The 20355-nt window shown below is 57.0% G+C and overlaps 1 protein-coding gene across 2 annotated transcripts; it reads right to left on the bottom strand.

Moving 5' to 3' along the window:
* Positions 1–1100: 1100 nt before the first annotated feature.
* On the bottom strand, positions 1101–13125 carry LOC119104134 (protein ROP). 2 transcript variants are annotated; one of them, XM_037227820.1, is made up of 7 exons: positions 12987–13125; positions 10810–11543; positions 8755–8979; positions 8152–8346; positions 6585–6866; positions 1781–2065; positions 1101–1260 (listed from the first exon to the last, which is right to left on the bottom strand). In XM_037227820.1, exons 2-7 carry the CDS (start codon positions 11479–11481, stop codon positions 1156–1158), a joined length of 1764 nt encoding a protein of 587 aa, XP_037083715.1. In that variant the 5' UTR covers positions 11482–11543; positions 12987–13125; the 3' UTR covers positions 1101–1155. The 2 variants fall into 2 exon arrangements, with proteins under 2 accessions (XP_037083715.1, XP_037083716.1); XM_037227821.1 differs by having other exon boundaries at positions 1172–1260; positions 1830–2065.
* Between the last annotated feature and the right edge of the window lie 7230 nt (positions 13126–20355).

The following is a 20355-nucleotide window of genomic DNA, read 5'->3' as shown; positions in this document are numbered from 1 at the left end:
AGCGTTAATGAGATAAATAGAACAAAGACCACGGCTAACCAGCGCTATCCATCGGGGCTTCCATCAAGGGGATTGTGAGTACGAACAAGCACACGCGAGGTGGAGATCCAGAACCGCGGCGTCGCGCTCAAGCGTACCGCGGTCACGCCCTGGGAACTCTTGAGAAAATCATAAGTTGTATCCAGCCGTTCGCATATTGCTACATTGCATCAAGCAGTCAAAGCTTTCCCATTTCGAACATACTTCATCCGCTTCTGTCGGCCAGAGCCGCCAGCCGGGCGGGCTGATCGCGGCAACAGCCCAGTTTGTAGGGTGAGTGCAGTAGTCGTACGTTGGTGTACCGATACCAATGTGATGTGACCCCGCAATCCAGAATCGTTCCGCGAGGCACCGATGTCAGTGCCCGCCGCGTTCACAAAGCAACCCCAGAGCCTGGTTTCAACCAGTCCATCCCTATCAAGTTTACTTAGCACGCTAGTCGCTAATGCACGCTAACGCAACCTCGTACCACAACTGAGGAAAACAACAAAGCGCCACCAAATCACAACTCACTCGTCGCAAGACGCAAGCAACTAAGGTAGAGCCATGCCCCTAACAATCACTTTGAGTTCCCATATGGGATGGTGGAATAGAGAAGAAGACATAAAAAGAGAGTGAAATGTCGAAAAGCTGAGAGGAACAAGCAAGACCAATTACATCAGCGCCAGAGAACACAGCCAATCGTAAGCAAGCTGGAGAGCATGCAGCAACAGAGTGCATGCAATTATACCGGGGAATGGATAGGTTATGGACAATCGCGATTGTTTGGCCAAACCCGAGACGTGTACGCGATCAGAGACCTCAACTGAACCCTACCACAGAACAAATGTTCGGCCCTGAGCCGCTTTCTACAGCTGAGGCTGCCAAGGAGGCAGAACCGGCGCCCACAGCCCCAACCAAAGACAGCGGAGGAGACCAAGAACCGCAGTCGCCGCACCACACGGCCGCCAGAGCCCGGACTGAGGAGCACGCGCAGGCCACCGCAGACTAGAGACCCACCCCAACCGGGGCCGACTGGCGGCGGCCGGGCGGCGCGCCGCCGAGCGCGCCCTGCCGGCCGGCCGCGCCGCCAGCCACCGGAGCGTGGCGCCAGGCGGCCGTCACCGGTGGCGCCACCTACGCCGGTCCGCCCAGCTTGGAGAGGTTCTTGAGGAACTGGCCGGGCGTGATGAGCTGGTCGCTGCCGATCACCACCTCCCAGTTCTTGATGGCGCTGGTCACCTGCGGCGGGGGACACACGGCGGCTGCTCAGGCGGCCACACTACGGCGGCACGCGCGCCGACAGTGCCGCCAGCTCGGGGCACGGCTGGCGCCACAGCCCGTCTGGCTGCGGCGGCCCACTCTTGTACCGGGGTGGACGAAAACAGCATGCTGGGGAATTACCCGCCTCAAATAAGGAAATCGATCATATCTGTCTACCAAGTACTCTTAATGACATGAGTTCGGCTGAACGGCGTCACATACTTGTGGAGTACACGGGTAGTGATGCTACCTGTCACGTGCGGCTGAAATTACCCGTACATCCACCTGCCCAGCTAGGATAGTCCGCCGTCACCTCTGTCCAGAGCCTGAGCTAATCCGGCCCGGACAGCTTCTGCTCGGTCAGGACACACAGCAGCAGCGGCATGAGGCCAGCGCCATCTGTGGCGGGCGACCGCCGCCGGTCACCGCATTCGGAGCCAGACGCGGCGTGTCCTGGCGCGCCGGCGGCCAGCCGGGCAGGGGGAGGGGGCTCGCTCACCTCGTACGCGGCGCGGACCTCGCTGTACGACAGGCCGCCCAGCACGTACACGATGAGGCGCGGCACGTTCTTGACGTTCTGCGCGCCCTTGTCCTTGTGCCAGTGGTAGCGGGCGGTGGTGGGCGTGGCGCGCGGGTAGCCGGCCGTGGCGGCGCGGCCCGCCAGGAACGGGAAGTGCTTCTCGTCCAGCTTCAGCTCGATGGCATCCTCCATCACGTCCTTGATGACGGGCGTCCAGCGCGACATCTGGTACGTGTGTTCGGTGATGCGCTCCTTGCGCGAGATCTGTCGGGCGCGCCCGGCGGCGTCAGCATCACGCGGGGGGCGGGCCGGCACAGCCCGCGTCTCCCCTCAGTATCAAGGGGGAGGGAGTCAGCAACAGTAAAGTGACGCCTTAGTCTTCAGCACGAGTAGATCGTCATCAGCTGATAGAAATATGCATCGTCCGACATCGGTTCCCGGAAAAAGTCGCAAGGAGAGAAGTTATAGGGAAAAATGAGCATGGAAAACGTCGAAAGAGATACAGGCCGGGTGGATAAAACTCGAATAAGAGAAAGTTGAGGGGAAAAAAATCGAAAGAGATAAAGGGCAGCAGGGATAAAAGTAAAATCACAAAAAGTCGAAGGACAAAAAGGGGACGGGGATAAAAGCCAAACCGGAAAAGCCGAAGGACACAATGACGAAACGAATAAGGTTGACAGGGATCAAAGCCGAATCGGAAAAAGTCGCAGAATAAAAAGTTATAGGGCATAAAAGTCGGCAGGAATAAAAGCAGGATGGGAGAAGTCAAAAGACAAAAATTGGACCGGGATAAAAGTAAACAGGAGATCAGTTGAAAAGCAGAATACGGACAGGGATACCTGCCCCCTCTGATACGTAAAAAACACTCGCAGTTAAAATGATTTAAAACAGAAGTCATCTGTATTTCACGCCCGGTATGATACGTGGATACAGTTGTGGCCACGGGAAGAAACAGATGGGACTGGATGGAACTGAACGCGACAACACGGAAGTGGGCGGTAACGCACGGCCCAGATCACACCAGAAGGGGCTGGGCGACAACTGACGAGATGGGACCGAAGCGGGCGAAACCGGACGACCAGATGGGCAGGGACGGGACGGCGCCGGAAGGCACCACAGATGAGACCACGCGTGACCGGACGCGATCAGGCGGCAGCGGACGTTGTCGGACGTCGCCACAGGGGTCCGGGCGGGACAGAACGGGCCCAGACGGGATCAGACAGAACCGGACAAAACCGGACGGAACAGGACGAGATCACACGGGTTTGGACGGAGCAGGACGGAACCGGGCAGACTTTTTTAGTTTTGCACCGAAGGACAGGTTGCCTTCAGTGAAAGTTGTTGGCTACGACACTTAATACGACGCCAAAATTAAGGTCTCTACTGTTTCGCAACATTAGCTGCGTTCCGCCGACTCCGCAACGACGCGCGATCCGAACATTGTCTGCGTTTCCCGTTGCGGAGAGGCAGGGGGAGCGGGGTACGCTGGACGGCCACAGACCAGCGGACGGCGTCTCTTGGGGAGAGGCAGGGGGAGCGGGGTACGCTGGGCGGCCACAGGACAGCGGACGGTGTCTGTTGGGGAGAGGCAGGGGGAGCAGGGTACGCTGGACGGCCACAGACCAGCGGACGGCGTCTCTTGGGGAGAGGCAGGGGGGGCGGGGTACGCTGGGCGGCCACAGGACAGCGGACGGTGTCTCTTGGGGAGAGGCAGGGGGAGCAGGGTACGCTGGGCGGCCACAGGACGGTGTCTGTTGCGGAGAGGCATGGGGAGTGGGGTACGCTGGACGGCCACAGACAAGCGGACGGCGTCTCTTGGGGAGAGGCAGGGGGAGCGGGGTACGCTGGGCGGCCACAGGACAGCGGACGGTGTCTGTTGGGGAGAGGCAGGGGGAGCAGGGTACGCTGGACGGCCACAGACCAGCGGACGGCGTCTCTTGGGGAGAGGCAGGGGGAGCGGGGTACGCTGGGCGGCCACAGGACAGCGGACGGTGTCTCTTGGGGAGAGGCAGGGGGAGCGGGGTACGCTGGGCGGCCACAGGACAGCGGACGGTGTCTGTTGCGGAGAGGCAAGGGGAGTGGGGTACGCTGGACGGCCACAGACAAGCGGACGGCGTCTCTTGGGGAGAGGCAGGGGGAGCAGGGTACGCTGGGCGGCCACAGGACAGCGGACCGTGTCTGTTGGGAAGAGGCAGGAGAGCGGGGCACGCTGGGCGGCCGCAGGACAGCGGACCGTGTCTGTTGTGCAGCTGTTTCGGCAGTGGACCTGGGCGTGCGTTATGAAGCCCTAAAACCCCGCACTGTATGGACCCGTTCCAGACACAAAAGCATGTACTTGACATCAGCGAGGATGGCCTGAAGCTCCTGATTATTTGGACGAGGGCGTGATTTCAAAAAATGATTTGGGAAAGGGGGCAGGGGAAAATGACGCCAACTTTCTTCAAAACGCCAATAGATGGGCTTCTCCCGGAATCAAGCTACTTTCTTCCCAAAGTTGGGGGGAGAAGGGGAAGGGTAGAAATGTAAGGTAAGAGTACCCCTCCTCCAACTGAATAGGAAACTGCACCCCGGCGTTCGGTACTATCAGTTCGGAGTTGCTACACCGAGCTATCGACCTTCAATACACCAGGAAGTATAGCTCAACGACGCGACGGAGTAAATATTGAAGATGCCGTCAGTACCCGGCGTGTCATGTTGTGCTTATAATAACGAGGTGTGCCATCATAGGCGTTCAGTAGTGTCCCGTGGACGTCTTGCCGAGTTTCGCCCCTTTGCGCTTTCCGTCTTTTGACTTTTCTATTTTGACTTTCCATATAGACTTTGACATATAGGCCTGGAATTTGTTCCCTTCATATTTATCCAATTCGACCAGTTCAACTTTCTTCTCTGTATATTTTTTTTCCTTACCTTTTTCTATCCCTTTTCCCTGTAGTTTTCTGTCGTTCAACTTCTTCCGGTTGAACTTTTATCCCATTTGAAACTTTTTGGCCCTCGACTTGTTCTGATTCGATTTTCATCCCGGTCGAATTTTTATCAACTTTTTTCGTTCGACTATTTCCATTCGTTTTTTTTTTTGTCGGGACACCGCCACATCATTATAATGTCACGCCATGTTATGCACGCCATCGACGGTTTTCGGGAGGGGGGGGGGGGCGTATGGGCAACAGGTACTAATACGGCCGCCTACCTCCGGTAGTCTGCAAATAGTCTACCAGTTACATCGACAGCTAGGGTCCGGTGAAGCCCTCGGAGCCAGTGACGGCTGGAGCCCCCCGACCCTGCCGTCACCGACCGGGCCGGCCACCGCTCCGCCGGCGTGGGCGGACCCGCCGCCCGAGCGCCGCCGCCGCCGGGCGGACCATCGACCGTCTCGGCGTCACCGGCGGCCGACACTGCCGCCGCTGGCGCCGACCTCAGCGAGGCGAGCCGCCAACACCGCTCCACTCCCGGCGGCGGCCCGCCGGCGGCAGCCACCGATGCAGACCGTGGGCGGCGCGCGGGGACCCCAGCCGCCCGACGTTAATGATGGGGGGGGGGGGGGGGAGGGGGCAGCTCGAGCGCCGGTGGACGGCGGCGGCGGGGTCACTCTCCGGATCTATATCCGCGGCGGTGGCGCAACCGAGCGCACTGAACCTAATGGAATGGCTTTCAAATCTGATCCGTCCGGGTTCATAAAGCGGCAGATGGATGGCACCACTGGGGGGTTCACAGAGCTCCACATAACTGGTCCCGCACTCTCACCGGGGCTGCTCTCCGCCGGGCGGCCGTGGGCGGGACGTTGGCGACACCCGGCCAATCAGTCTACTGATGACGTCAGACCGAACGCCAACGCACTGCTGCGCTGCCAACCGGATGCCTTTAAAGTGCCGACCAATATAGACCCGACAGGATTGTCGTGCTTATTTCATCTCGCTCGAGAGACTGGCGAGGCAGAATTCACGAGCTGAGCTGTCTGCGCTAGCCTGGCTGCTATTGGTCACAGCGGGTCGGGGGAGCGTTGCCATTGGCTGGACGTTATTAGGACCGCACATAGCCGAGCGTCGTACGAAATGGCTGCCGTGGCTTAGTCAGCGTCTGAACGCCAGATCAACTCGGAACGGAAACGACAGCGAACGGGCTACGAACCGAGCGCTGGGGTCAGGAGGGGAGTGTAATTATCTTTGATCGCCGCCACGCTGATCAAGCTGTAGCTGCCACCCAGTGCCGTCCTGATCGGCGAGACTTGATCACCTTGGAATTCATGGAATCCCTACCTCGGCAACAGACCGACATCTTAGTCAGGAGGTAAACTGAGAATGTTGGTATATGAGCACCGGTGGATCTATCAGACGTCGGCCCTTCGGATTCATTGACGGTAAGGCCCCTGCTGACTTCTAAGTGAAATATCGGAGCTGTGAATTGCAGAATACAACAGTTTGTACACGCAGACCGCCCTAAACACAGAACTGCAACGGAGCAGTGAGCTAGTAAAGCACAGGGTCATTGTACGGTGTGCCAGATCGTAATGCAAAGGTGAGGGAGGAGCGAGAAGGCAGCACATAGCCCAAATCCTAACGTGAAAGGCCTGCCAAGAAATAAGCCACGCTTTCATGCTTCTGAACCTGAGCTTTCTTTTCACAAAACAGACCCCAGTTGTCTGGGACACAAAGTGTCTCGTGAATAACGGGAATACCGACACAGATTTTATGAGCTTAACTTTCACCAGGCAGCGCTGCTGCAGACTAGGTCGGACAGCTGGCCGCGGTGAGCGAGCGACCTCGCAGCGGCCCCAGCACAAGCTCACCGGGTGGATCCTCTTCCTGTTGCCGTCCACCACCACGTTCAGGCCGAGGTTGGACAGGTTGGTGATGATGTTGCGGTCCTCGGCCGGGATCTGCGCGTGCTGGATCAGCTTGTTCAGGTTCTCCTCGCTGATGCCGTTCTTCACCAGGATGTACAGCAGGATGATGCGGATCTTGTCGAAGGTGGTGACGTTCTGGTCCAGCAGGATGGGCACGATGTTGCGCATGTGGTCGCGGATCTTCTCCCCCTCGGCATCGGTGCCCATCGCCAGGTCCTGCTCCACCTGGGGTCACGGGAAGCGGGGTCAGATGTCACTGGGGTCACGCGGCCCGGTGCAGGGAGCGAGCGAGCACATCAGCGGATGACCAGTGGCCTGGGCTGCTTAACAATCAGCACGGATTACGTGTCCAAGCTGTGGCTAGCGTCCGTAACAGCGAACGCCGTCATACGAGCAAATCCGTCACACATAGTCTCTGTCCCGCTCTCCGAACGCCAGGTCTCAAGTGAGCGCACACCGCCTCCATTATACCCTTGTCTCCTGTGCTTGTGAGACGTGTGGCTGTATTAGCTTCGGCTCCATTGTATTCAGCCCGAGAAACTGACCTGGCGAGTCCGTCCCGGGCCGTGATGCAGTCTGGTATTAAACCGCCAGAAAATTACACAGAAATACACCAGACACTGGCATAATCTTCGGACTAGACCCGGACGGGGCCTCTGCCTGAGCCTGCCTTACGTCATGCGGGCCCCCCTCCTCTGGCCGTACGTTAGCGGGCTGAGCTGGCTAACACAGCTCGAGGCCACGACAGTCCCGGCAGTGGGCGGGGTACGCCCTACTTAGCAGCATACTCCATTCGGATCAATTCCGAAGACTGCAGCATGGCTGGTGACGAAGTCTGTTCGATTTTGTTTGATGTCCAATTTTCACCGGACTTTTAAAAAATCGGAAAATAGGCCTGTTTTCATTAACTCCCTAAAGCCTCCAGCCAAACCCTCAACAGCTATGTCCAAACGGCTTATAACGACGGGTTTGCCGCTCGACTTTGTTGACATTGCGCGTAGATGAAAAGCGTAGACACTCTCAACCTAAACTCTTGGCGAACATCCTCAAGGGAACCAAAATCCCAATGGCCTTTCAGACCTCAAACAGTTACGCAACATGGCTCGGAAACCCAAGCGTACCGCAACACAACCCAGCTCTCGGAGCATGCGTCCCAGCCGGGGGTGGACCACAGACGGACGGCGTCCCTCACATTAGCTGTCGGCCCAGCTCAGCTGGCCGTCCACCACCAGCTCACATTAGCTGTCGGCCCGGCTCAGCTGACCGTCCGGCTCACATCAGCTGTCAGCCCGGCTCAGCTGACCGTCCGGCTCACATCAGCTGACAGTCCGGCTCAGATGGCCGTCCGGCTCACATCAGCTATCGGCCCAGCTCAGCTGGCCGTCCGGCTCACATCAGCTGACAGCCCGGCTCAGCTGGCCGTCCGGCTCACATCAGCTGACAGCCCGGCTCAGCTGGCCGTCCGGCTCACATCAGCTGTCGGCTCGGCTCAGCTGGCCACCCGGCTCACCTTGCAGAGCTTGTCGACGTATCCCTGGTAGGCGGCCATGCACTCTCCAGCCAGGTGCAGGTGGGTCGAGTACTTGCTCAGCTCCTTCTGGTACTGCGGCATCTTCTTGATCATCTGGCTGAGGTCGCGCATCGACGCCTTGTCCGTGGACATGCCGCGCTTGTTCTCAATGAACTTCTTCATATTCTTAGTCACCTGAGGCGGGGACGGAATGCTTCGTCAAAAAGCAGACTACATAGCTCGACGTACCTTTACACATCAGTGATGCACCTGCTCAACCAGAGATGAGAAGTCACTTGTAAAATGCAACCAACATTGGAGAGACGCTGATAAAATACCCCAGAGTAGCATCCACTGTGCTACAGTAGAATCCGCAATGCCCAGGGGCACATCACAGCAGTGGCTGCCCACTCACAACCACCCCGAGCCAATTATGACCGACTCCCATTACACATACATTTCCACATACGCCTGCTGGACGGAGACCGCCAGGGTCCCCGCCACTGCCGCAGCAGCACACAGCTCTGCGTCGGACCACACCTGCGTCCACCCCCACACCCACCCTCTGCCGGCAGGGCGAGCCGACCAGCGCTCGTGACCGACCTGCTGCGAGACGATGGCGATGTGCTGGTGCCGCAGATCCACCCACAGGTCGTCGTTGTCGTCCAGCAGCACCTCCTTGGGGCTCTCGCCCTGGCTCGCCTCGTACTTATACACGTCGTTCTCGATGGGCAGCAGGTCGAACGCCATGGCCTGCAGCGTCAGCTCGTGCAGCAGCGGAGAGACGGCGTCGAAGCCGCGGTCCAGGATCAGCAGCTGAGAGCGCGCCTGGGGACGCAGGGCACAACGGGATCAACAGCTGAGGGCGCGCCTGGGGACCCAGGGCAGAACGGGATCAACAGCTGAGGGCGCGCCTGGGGACGCAGGGCGGGGCGGGGTCAACAGCTGAGGTCGCGCGTGTGGACCCAGGGCGGGGCGGGATCAACAGCTGAGGGCGCACCTGGGGACGCAGGGCGGGGCGGGATCAGCAGCTGAGGGCGCGCCTGGGGACCCAGGGCAGAACGGGATCAACAGCTGAGGGGCGTGCCTGGGGACCCAGGGCGGGGCGGGATCAGCAGCTGAGAGCGTGCCTGGGGACGCAGGGCAGAACGGGATCAACATCTGAGGGCGCGCCTGGGGACCCAGGGCGGGGCGGGATCAGCAGCTGAGAGCGCGCCTGTGGACGCACAGCAGAACGGCATCAACATCTGAGGGCGCGTCTGGGGACCTAGGGCGGGGCGGGGTCAGCAGCTGAGGGCGCGCCTGGGGACCCGGGGTAGAACGGGATCAACAGCTGAGGGCGCGCCTGGGGACCCAGGGCGGGATGGGATCAGCAGCTGAGGGCGCGCCTGGGGACCCAGGGCAGAACGGGATCAACAGCTGAGGGCGCGACTGGGGACCCAGGGCGGGGCGGGGTCAACAGCGAGAGCGCGAGTGGGGATACTCCAGGGAACAGAATCACGAGTTGGAAAGTCAGAGCTGTGTCTTTGAGGCGGAGCGGATGAAGATCACAGCTGTGGAGTCAGGGTGGTTACCGTTCAACAGCTGGAGAGTAACAAATATCCCATGAAGTATGACAGGCGTTTCTGCCCGTCCCATCTCATACAATGCATGGCGTAAGCTTGACTGGCGGCATGTCCAGTGTTTTTGAACGTGTCAATTGGTAACACGCATGCTAGGGTTAAGCACCAGCCGATGTGCTCAGCATCGCTGTATCCAGCTCACACAGCCGGCTGCGCCGAAATGAGCGGCACAAAAAGCTCTTCCGAGGATCGTAGGTGTCGCGTGCGTCCGCTGCTCTCTTTCGGAACGGACCGGCCGCCCCGGGGCAGCAAAACCACGAGACCAAATCGAAAGCCCGAAGCCGCGGACCATCCTCGGAGTCCAGACTACGGGGATAAATCACAGAGGCACAAACCGCGCGGGTCGGCCGACACACCATCTACCGGCGGCACTAACGGAAGTGTGCGCTGGGAGGGCTGGATGGAAAGAAATAGAAGGAAATATGGCACCACAGGAAAAACCTGCTCATTACATGAGGAAGGATACAGCCACCGTCCGCCCACGCCGATCTGCACAGCATTCAACCTAACTCAGCAGCCCTGGTCGGCAAATAGAGGCTTAGTCACCAAATATGTAATGCCCTCTTAATGCAAACTCCTTTTGGATAAGCGTTGCATCTTTCGATGTACAGCAATTTGTCACTGTTGGCAAAAAAAAAAAAAACACGTGATCGTGGAGATTACGTGGTCTAAAATAAACCACGCAACTGACTCAGGGGAAGGTCTTTAGCCCAAACAGGGTAATTTCGAAATCCTCCGTGGCATTCCAAGTAATAGAAGATCTGGAAAGTTCTTGCGATGCTTTTCAAACCTCACCACAATATGTGCGCAGTAAAGCACAATGAGCGCCCAAACCATCTGACATGACAAGTAAAAGGCAAAATTTCCCCCGAAAGTAGCTTGCTAGCATCTGACCAATCTTTCTCCTATGGGACAACAAAGATCCTCCAAAAGGGGACCCGCCGCGTCACATCCGTCACCGGCAGTCCCGCGGCGTACAAACAAATCGGTCAGCTACTGGGACCGGCACCGCCACCACCGCCGCCCTCAAACCTACCTTCTCGGGCGACTCGCCCATGGTGGGCTCGTCCGCCTTGTAGGCGTCCAGCTTCTGCTGCACCATCTGCGCCAGCTCGACGTTGTAGTCGAAGTCGCTGCGGTAGCGCACGCTGGGGTACTCGCCGAGCACGGCGCAGAGGGTGGCCAGCTGCTGCGCCATGCGCTCCATCGTCTGGGCTCGGCCGGCGGCGCGCGACGGACTGTAGAACACGGGGAACGTGTCCTCGCAGTCCAGTGAGAACACCTGAGACTCCTGTGGCAGGAAGGCGATGTTGATCTCCTTCAGCGCCTTCACGTACTTGGAGACGTTGGCGTTGACAAGCATGTTGAAGCAGTCGTCCGGGCACGCCTCCGTGAAGAAGATGTGCGCCGCGCGGTACATGGTGCGTGTGGGAATGGCAAAGTCGTTGATGATGCCGTTGATGGACTTCTCAGTGGGCTGGACCAGGTACACGGCCTCCAGGTGCTGCAGCGGCTCGCGCTTCTTGTAGATGTCCTCAACGATGGTGATGCCCTCCTGAGCCAGGTCATGCATCTTGGTGCAGGCAGAGACCATGCGCATGCTCAGCTCGTCAACGATGAGCACGCGCCAGTCAGGCGACGCGCCCTTCTTCTGCGACTTGATCACGATGTCCATGATCTTCTGGCCCACGATTGACTTCAGCGACATGGCTGGGCGAGGGTGTAGGCCACAGGCAAGGCAGATGGCAGTGTCAGCGAGGTGGACACGTCCTGTGAGCAGAGGTGCAGAATAGGGTATGTCATGCTGGACACTGCAGTAATACAGTGAAAAATGCAACTTTAAGTGATAAACAATGGAAAGAAAACAAGGTAGGTTCATGATCACTTATATGGCTTGCACTTTTCTCCACCAGACAGCAATGCACCAGCATAAACCAGCTCCCATTAATTAGGATATCTACAGGCTATGATGCTCACACATGTGTCTCTTTCTGGGCAATATGCAGCTGTAGATGTATTTTCTTATGAGCTGCTTGGGACTATCCACTGATCAATGGTACCACTATGATGGTTGATGGGGCATATGCTGGTTATGTAATGTGAAGCCCATGCAGGCAGGTCAGCCTATTATGTCAGAGCCTTTAAATGTACCCCCACAAAACATTAAGAATAAAAATCAAGCATTCTACATACTGTATACCACAAATCCACTGTTTATCTGCAATCATGTCTTTATTCTAATTCCTCTGGAATGACATTATCACTAACAAATGCAGCTGTTTAAGTATTATGCACATTAGGAAAGTTATGCTCTTTTCCTTCAAGTAGGCCAACTATGAACACAACAGCAGCTTTCCACCCCAGGTGAAAAACTTTTGATAAAATATTATTCTCAGATTACAGAGATTATGGCTCTTTGCCTTTTGAATGCAGCTCTGCATAGGATGGAGAGCACCTGGCCTCAGGCAGCCAGGGTGATGGTGTGCCAGGCTGGTTGGCAAGTCACAGTGTAGCCGATCCCCAGAAGGCTGATAACACCATGTGCAAAATGAAGTAAGTCAGTGGTAGCAAAAGCAACACCAATTCCCCTAAAAAAAACTGTATGCTTCAATATCCCTCCATTACAATATTAACAGGACAGCAATCTTGCCAGTAAGGGTGGGGGATGTAGGAGGCAGGGTGTGGCTGAGCCACACAACTTTTTGAATCATCATCCTATGGGTTTGAATTTAAAGGCTTAACCAGTGGTGGCCATAACCACCTAATTCCCTGCACCTATGTGCTTTCAACTGCAGAAAATTTGCATTACTACTGCCTGCCTGGTCTGTGCTTTCCATTAACTCTTGGCTGGTCTGCCAACTCACAATTGTCGCACATCTTGACAAAATATTGCAGATATGTTGGTACAGTTCCAAACATCTTTTCCATATCCCTGTCATAGTTTGAAGACTTGATTCACTACACAGCCCATGCCATGTCTATGGGATCACAAACAGCCTGCACTTGATATGCCCTATTGTTTGCTACATGCAGACAAGACCTATCCTCACTAGGACCTGCTCCTAAAATGCTTCAATCACAGAATGTGTAAAGTAACTTATGTTCATATAAAAGGAATGTGGGTTGGTCTAGTTATCGCAACAAGTTTTAAAAGGCATATCACGATTTTCTTAAACAGCCACAATCTAGCAATGTCAACAAAGTAATACTCACACTAAAACACTTGCAATGTGGTTACTGCTGAGGTCACACAATACCGCGCAGTAACAACGTGTTGGTCCTCTCACAATCCGACCGGAGCACGACCGCAGCAAACAAACAACAGCCAACCCACAAACGCAAAGCAAGTCCCTTTCGCTGGTGGCAGACTGGGGACTTATCGATTGTGAGCTCAGGCGAGTCGAGAGACATCTAGTGTCTACTGCTGAACTATAGGAGACAGTCTGCACAGTAGGTGGTGCGTAAGGCAAGTTCTACTGTCGTAAACGTAAACAAGAAAGGCGCCCGCCGGGGTTCTCAGATCGCGATGCGCTCGTTATGTGGTCGGGGGGGCAAACACAGGTAGCACTCTCTCATGTGACTATATAGGAATAGCAGGTGAGTGGTGGTGCATGAGCATACTTGCGAACAACAGGTGGGTGTTGTGGTCCCAAACGATCTCGGCCTTTCAAGTTAGAAATCGTGTGAGGCAATTACGGCGTCGATCATGTTCGACACCAATTCGGTTGGTTTTCAAATGTTTGGGAGGCGGGTGGGGAGACGGTGCCGTTAGGGCCTTTAACATTGTATGTTCGTAGAACTAGCTCTGTGCTAACGACTGTTTCTGATAGTACGGTGCTTTCCAGCGTTAAACTCATGATGGGCTCATCCGGTTGCAGGTAACAGATGAATCACAGCTCAGGAAGCAGAACATTCCGATCATGTGAGTCAGAGCACGTGAGGAAGGGCAATGAAGCACAGTGATTGAGTGACATTGCTTCAGCTTGTGGAAGTACAACTAGCAATGAAAGTGACAGTGTGTTTCGGTGTGATAAGAGTGGTTGTTCCTTGTGGAGATGGAAATGGGTCAGTTCGTGACCTGATGCTGCGAGCAGCTACAAGATACACAAAAGCTACTGGATGGGTAAGTTGCTTGACTAAGGATATTTATAAGTACCTTTGCAATGTGTTAAGGCCTGACTTTTGCATGGCAACTAACATGTGCTGTTGTGTACGACATATTGGTTTTATAGTTATGCACTTGGTGCCGATATGTCTGGTTTCTGACATTGACTGCCTACATTATGCAGAATCTTGATACTTTGACATTTTTATGCATAGCATATCATATATAATGAAAAAGCACACATAAAGAATACAAGAAATCCAAGAGCAAGAGTTCATAGGACCATCAGGATTTCATGAAACCTGCAGAAAGCTTTTAACAGATGATGGTTATCTCATGATAAGGGTCTGAGAGTAGTTATGCACAACAGGAACAGGTATTGTCATTGTCATTGGGGCTTTACAACTCACTCAACTGATGACCCTAGGTTTCACTTGCCACGCACCCTAGCACGAAGAGTGGGCACCACAGAGAATCAAGCCTGGTGTTTCTCAGATGTGCAGTGTAGCTTCTGCTGTATCAGTTGTCCATGTCTACAAGCATTAGTTGATTGTTTTGTCCCATGCAGAATTATTTTAAAAGCAATGTCTTGTTCCTCATAAAAAGTAGCTGCTTCAGCAAAGTATGCAAAGAAATACACAAAATATGTGAAGAATATGTATGATTGCAAGCATTTGTGTTATTTTTTATTGCTGATAAATTGATCATCAAACAGTGGTGCAGGTACCAGCTACATTGTTGTTCCTGTTTTCCTTTCCATTGTGTTATGTTTCCATTTCCCTCCGCACACCACACTTCTCAGCAGAAGATGCTCAGCCACCCATACAGTGCCAGATACAGTGCCAGGATCTGTCCACACCCCTCATGTGTTATCCAGGGGGATGCAAAGCCTTACTCCTTGTTAAAACCTCCCCAGTTTGTTTTCAGACTGTTGCAATGGTAACCCATTGGATTGTATACTGCAGTCAGTTGTCACTAGACATGTACCTGGATGCCAATGGAAGAGCCAGGATCCCATGTGGTTGCATGTTAATGGGATTCTGGGATCTTTTTGGGGTCCTCCAGGCACATCTCTGGTCACCACTTTACTCATTTTAAGTCTTGCTTATGACAACTTCCTGCCTGCATCATAAATACTCCCAATCCAGATTGATATCCCCCAGTGTATGCCAGTTGTTTATACTCCTGGGATCTTGGGTAAACACTTTGAATACTCTGGGAAAATGATGTGACTTAAAGTGCTGCCCATAACTGACAAGATTTGAAAGAACATCTGCTTCGACCAATATTGGGACACAGAAAGTTGTGCTGACAGTGGATGGATTTCCCTCCAGTGGTTCACCTTCCACCATCCCCGAGGTGTACCAGTGCTGTCCCATCATTACCCCTAGTGGTCTCTGCCGTCCGGCGCGAGCCGGTGCATAACTGGGAGCCCGGCAAACGCGCTGCAGCTTTGTCACATTGTGCGCCGCGAGAGCGGAACGGGTGAATATCCGGCAGGCGGCGCCCCGCGCACCGGAAACGGCTCTGATTGATGGCTGGCCGGCCCGGATTGTGCGGGGCGCGACACGGCCTGGGCCGCACGTGCCCCATGCAGCGTCGATGGTCCGGCCGCGACCGTGCAGTGGCCAGCGCTGGATGGCCGCGGCAGGCACGCCAGAGCGGACGGCTTCACTCTCCGGCCTCAGCGCTGGATGGCCGCGGCAGGCACGCCAGAGCGGACGGCCTCACTCTCCGGCCTCAGCGCTGGATGTCCGCGGCAGGCACGCCAGAGCAGACGGCCTCGCTCTCTGGCCTCAGCGCTGGATGGCCGCGGCAGGCACGCCGGAGCGGACGGCCTCACTCTCCGGCCTCAGCGCTGGATGGCCGCGGCAGGCACGCCAGGGCAGACGGCCTCGCCCTCTGGCCTCAGCGCTGGATGGCCGCGGCAGGCACGCCAGAGCGGACGGCCTCACTCTCCGGCCTCAGCGCTGGATGGCCGCGGCAGGCACGCCAGAGCGGACGGCCTCACTCTCCGGCCTCAGCGCTGGATGGCCGCGGCAGGCACGCCAGAGCAGACGGCCTCGCTCTCTGGCCTCAGCGTTGGATGGCCGCGGCAGGCACGCCAGAGCGGACGGCCTCACTCTCCGGCCTCAGCGCTGGATGTGGCGGCAGGCAAGCCAGAGCAGACGGCCTCACTCTTCAGCCTCAGCGCTGGATGGTGGCGGCAGGCAAGCCAGAGCAGACGGCCTCGCTCTCTGGCCTCAGCGCTGGATGGCCGCGGCAGACACGCGAGAGCAGACGGCCTCACTCTCCGGCCTCAGCGCTAAATGGTGGCGGCAGGGAAGCCAGAGGAGACGGCCTCATTCTCCGGCCTCAGCACCGCTCTGTTCCAAGCTCGTAAAGCGCTGTAAAAGATGGATGTCATCAAGGCTTTCTGGATATGCTCGCGAAAGTGGCGTTTGCTGTAAAAAGCAAAGACGTCTGCTCGTCCGTTTTTTCTGCTCTCCCTTTTTAGCGCAGGGCAGCACCCATATCTGCCGTATGTATTACTCACACGGCGTTTTTATTTGTACGTCTGGATGGTCTTTGGATCGCCCTTTCCAGATCTTCAGTGGCGTTTATGGATCTCGAAGGCTCACTTAACCCAAACCACGACTCAAGTGAAATTGTCCTTCACTCCAGCTCACCTGCCTTGGCGAACACTATCCCTCTAAGATAGAGCATGCGGTTGCGTCACCGCGAGTGCTGACGATGCACCTTTTGGCGCCGGTTTTTTCTTTGGTTTGATTTGGATTAGAGCTTTTTCGGCGAATAATAACCATGACAGGGTTATTGCATGAATGAGGCTGGGTAGTGGCCTCCCACACAGACTCCGTACACTTGGAAGTCCTCTGCTACGGGGACATACCCCGCACAGGGAGATCTCTTCGGTATGTGCGGGTGCCCCGCCAGGTGAAGGGGCACTTAGCCAGCTCATGGCTGAGACATGCAGCTTGCCTCGGATATACGGGGCGTTGCCAGGGCATCAGATGAGGCGTGAATGAGGAAAGGAGGGCGGATACAGTCGATCTCGATCAGTTATCCTGAACAATAGCAGTGTCGACCGATCGTGACGAGTCTAAACCACGGGAATGTACGGCACACTTGCGTGCTGTTGATTCTGTATGCTCTGTTCAGGGGCAGCTCACAGCATCGCCTTCCGTAAAATCTGGTGTTAATCCCTGCAGCTAAGCACTATGTTTCCGCCGTCAATTCATGTTGCACACTTGGAGCCCACGCGGCGAGGCGACCAGAGTCGTCCTGCCCACGCCAGCCGCGTGCCCTGGCCGGTGCCCTCCGGTCGGCCAGTCCCCACACCCCTCTGCGCCAGGAGCCGGCCGCCGGCGGGGCGTCGGTCTGACACGGCGGCGTCACCGGAGCCGACTGTTTGTTGACCTGGCGTCCGGCGCCAGGGGGAGGGGGCTGTCGCCAGCCGCGGCGGCCGGTGAGAGCGGGCCACTGTCTCCAACCGGCCCCTACCGGCCGGACACGCGACCTATAGACGTACAGGATGGGCACGGGTCATGACGTCACGGTCGCGTCTGCCGGTCGGTCTGTCAGTGCTAGGGACACCGGTCTAGTGGGCGGGCTTGGAGCAGGGGCACTGTTCCGATGTTTCAGGCTGTTACATTTGCTCTCTGATTGTAATTGGAGTGAACGAATTGTGTTACTCGGGTCAAGTGTATTGCATGATTATCTTACGATGCAATTAAGGTGATTGGATGATTGTATAATTGCGATGAGTGCGATGCAATTCGCATCGCACTTAATGCTTTTTGGGATTAGCGGTCGTCATGAAATAAATTGTAGCTGACTCAACTACTTTCGCATAATTAGCGTTGCTTTGTTTTAAGGTGTCTAGAAGACACGTGCGTTGATAATAGTCCCTGGCTTTTGATGCAGGCTGTGCATTGGTTTTGCTTTTTGTTTATAATGGAGAATTACTTAAAATCGAAGGAGAAAGTGCCGTCAGTGACGTACCGTCCTTCAATATTGATCACGGAGCGATGTTTATGAGCTGCAAAAGTACTTCAAGGGTCACAAGCTTAAAATCGGGTTGCTCCTCTCATCGCGTGTTCGGTCGCAGTGCCCCAATCGCCTCACTCCCACGCGTGTCCGGTTCCGGCGCTACCCCGGTGCGACCAACCCAGCCGCAGCTGCGCCGGCCGGGGGCCGTGTTTGCGTTGGGCAGTACGTCAGCTCGTCCGGGAACATCGTTTCTGGCTGCAGACACGCTCATCGCGCCTGCTGCAGGGCTTCAGCTGCCCGCTGAGGCGGTTCAGTGTCAGCAGCCGGAGCATCCATGAGCGACGGGGGCGACGGCGGAGCGGACGCAGATGCGGCGGCGTTGTGCATGGTTGGGGGTTACGTCATGCCTGCTGACGGGCTGAGGAGGGGTCCGCTCCGTCTCCAGGGGCGGAGGGTGCCGCCTCCCGCTCAACCGATATTTCTGTCCACTTTCATCAAGTCATATTCTGAAGAGCGTAGAACCTGTCACGGTCTAACCGCACTGGAGAATAACAGTTGGTCCGCTGATTTGTGTTTTTGAGCGGCTGGCTACACGGTGGCGGGCTGGAGCACGCGGTCGTGCGGCGCCCGGCGGGTGTTTTGTGCGGCGCAGGCCGTGTCAGGCGGCCAGGCGCGACTCTGCCGTGTGGGGCAGGTCCGCCGAGCCGCCCTCGCTCGCTCGGCGTCCCGCCGCTGACGGCCGGCTGGTCGGCCTTCCCCCGCTCGCCGGCGTACGGCGGCGCGCGCGGAAGTGGCGCAGGCCGGCGCCGTCACGGGAAAGTCGCGCACATCTGGGCCGCGGCGGCGGCGGCGGCGGCGCGCCGGAGCGGCCGGCGTCGGGTCCGGTGCCGGCCCGGCCGGGCGCCGTGCCCGTCAGAGCTGCGGGATCGTCCGGCCGCCGGGACCGCACCTGCCGCCTGGGAGTGGCGTCGGCGGGCGCGGCCCACCGCCGGAGAGCGGGCTCCATCGGCGACCACACCCCGCGGGGCGCAGCGCGCGGCGGAACAGCCGGTCACGGGCGGCGGCGGCCGCGCGCACCGGTCCGAGTCGACCGCGCTGTCCGATCAATGGGCCGGCTGAGCGGCTGGCTGGGGCAGTGGGCCAGGCCGGGCGGCGCGGCCGCTCAGTGGCGCCAGCTGGCTGGGGCTCTCGGTCATTGGAGCGAGCCGAAAGATGCCGCGCGGAGCTTGACTGAGCTGGTTTGTGATGCGGTGTGGAGGTGGGTTGATCAGGAGCACTCTGGCTGGGTGGGATGGGATGGGGATGGTGCTGCCCAGGCGGGCGCGAGCTGGAGCTGTGGGATGCACTGCATAGGTGGCCTCAACTGGGTATCATGGCCGAGCTGCCATGGCTGCACGTTGTCAAGTACTACAAGCTGGCCGTTTTGACATGCAGCATTAGCTCGGTGGCATTGTGGATGTCAGAGCGTTGGGCTAGTGGGCTCAATCTATTGGCAGTTCGTGGTTAGTTTGATACTGGCGACGTTCACCGCAGCGCGGTGTGCAAAGAACCAGGAAATGGACCTCCTCGTAGCAGGAAAATCCGTTTCTGGAATCCGTATGGTAGTACATTTGTGTCCAAGAAAACATGATTCAACAGACACACCTGGTGAAATGAGCCGGAGGGGAACGAGACCAGGCCGGCACGGCGCAGCCGTGTCAGAGCAGTGGGGGTCATATTCGGGTCCATCGGGAATATTTGCGAAACGAAGTGCCGAAACAAAGATTGAAAACTCGTTGAACAGGTCTCGTTCGCGCGGGGTGTTAGAGTCAGAGCCTTTGCAGTTAGCTCCGCGTATCAAACACTGGTCCCAAAGCCATGCATGCAAACATGCAACCAAACCTCGGATTGAAGTTGTTTTCGTCAGTTTTGGTTCTCATATAATCCACAGTGACAATAGCAGTACAAAGTCCGCCTCCATTTTACGAGACACTGGTCAACATACGAGTGTTAAAACTAGGGCGTCGCATACGTGGGCAGGCATTATAAACGGAGCCTGGGGCTTCAGTATCACCGCTGGGAAACACAATAAACGGTAATCTGTATTTCTAACGCGCGAGGTGCCATTGACGTGCGCGCGCGCCGTTCGTTCTGGCGTGCTGGCGGTGTCGGTGCGTCGCCTCGGTGGCCCGGGCGGGTGTGCAGTGACGACTGAGTGGCGGTGGTCCGCGACTGGCTCGGATAGCGGCCCCATCCGATCGGCGCTGTCGCCACCTGCCTGATCCGAGCGACTAACGGAGTCACGGCCCGGCCGCCCGCCAGCCGGGCCGCCGGAGATACCGGCGCCGCGCCCCGTCAGCGATGAGGCTGGGCGCTGCACCGGACGGGGCTGCATACGTGCCAGGTCGGCAGCGGGTGTGCCGGCAGTAGGCCCGGTGCTGGATCACGCCGAGGTGCGGCTCGGGTCGGGCGCCGGCTCCCTTCGCAGTCGGCTCCACTGGGACGAGA

This window comes from Pollicipes pollicipes, unplaced genomic scaffold (assembly GCF_011947565.3).
Source record: "Pollicipes pollicipes isolate AB1234 unplaced genomic scaffold, Ppol_2.1 Scaffold_5909;HRSCAF=7009_pilon_pilon_pilon, whole genome shotgun sequence".
NCBI classification, from domain to species: Eukaryota; Metazoa; Arthropoda; class Thecostraca; order Pollicipedomorpha; family Pollicipedidae; genus Pollicipes; species Pollicipes pollicipes.
This window is presented reverse-complemented; position numbering and strand designations above follow the sequence as displayed.

What these genes read in the sequence shown, in the direction of transcription:
- LOC119104134 (XM_037227820.1), bottom strand. Translation starts at nt 11,481, where the DNA reads ATGTCGCTGAAGTCAATCGTGGGCCAGAAGATCATGGACATCGTGATC. An exon ending in TCGCCATCGTCTCGCAGCAG is followed by an intron (nt 8,347 to 8,754) that starts GTCGGTCACGAG and finishes TCCCCGCCTCAG; the next exon opens with GTGACTAAGAATATGAAGAA. An exon ending in ACAGGAAGAGGATCCACCCG is followed by an intron (nt 2,066 to 6,584) that starts GTGAGCTTGTGC and finishes CGCGCCCGACAG; the next exon opens with ATCTCGCGCAAGGAGCGCAT.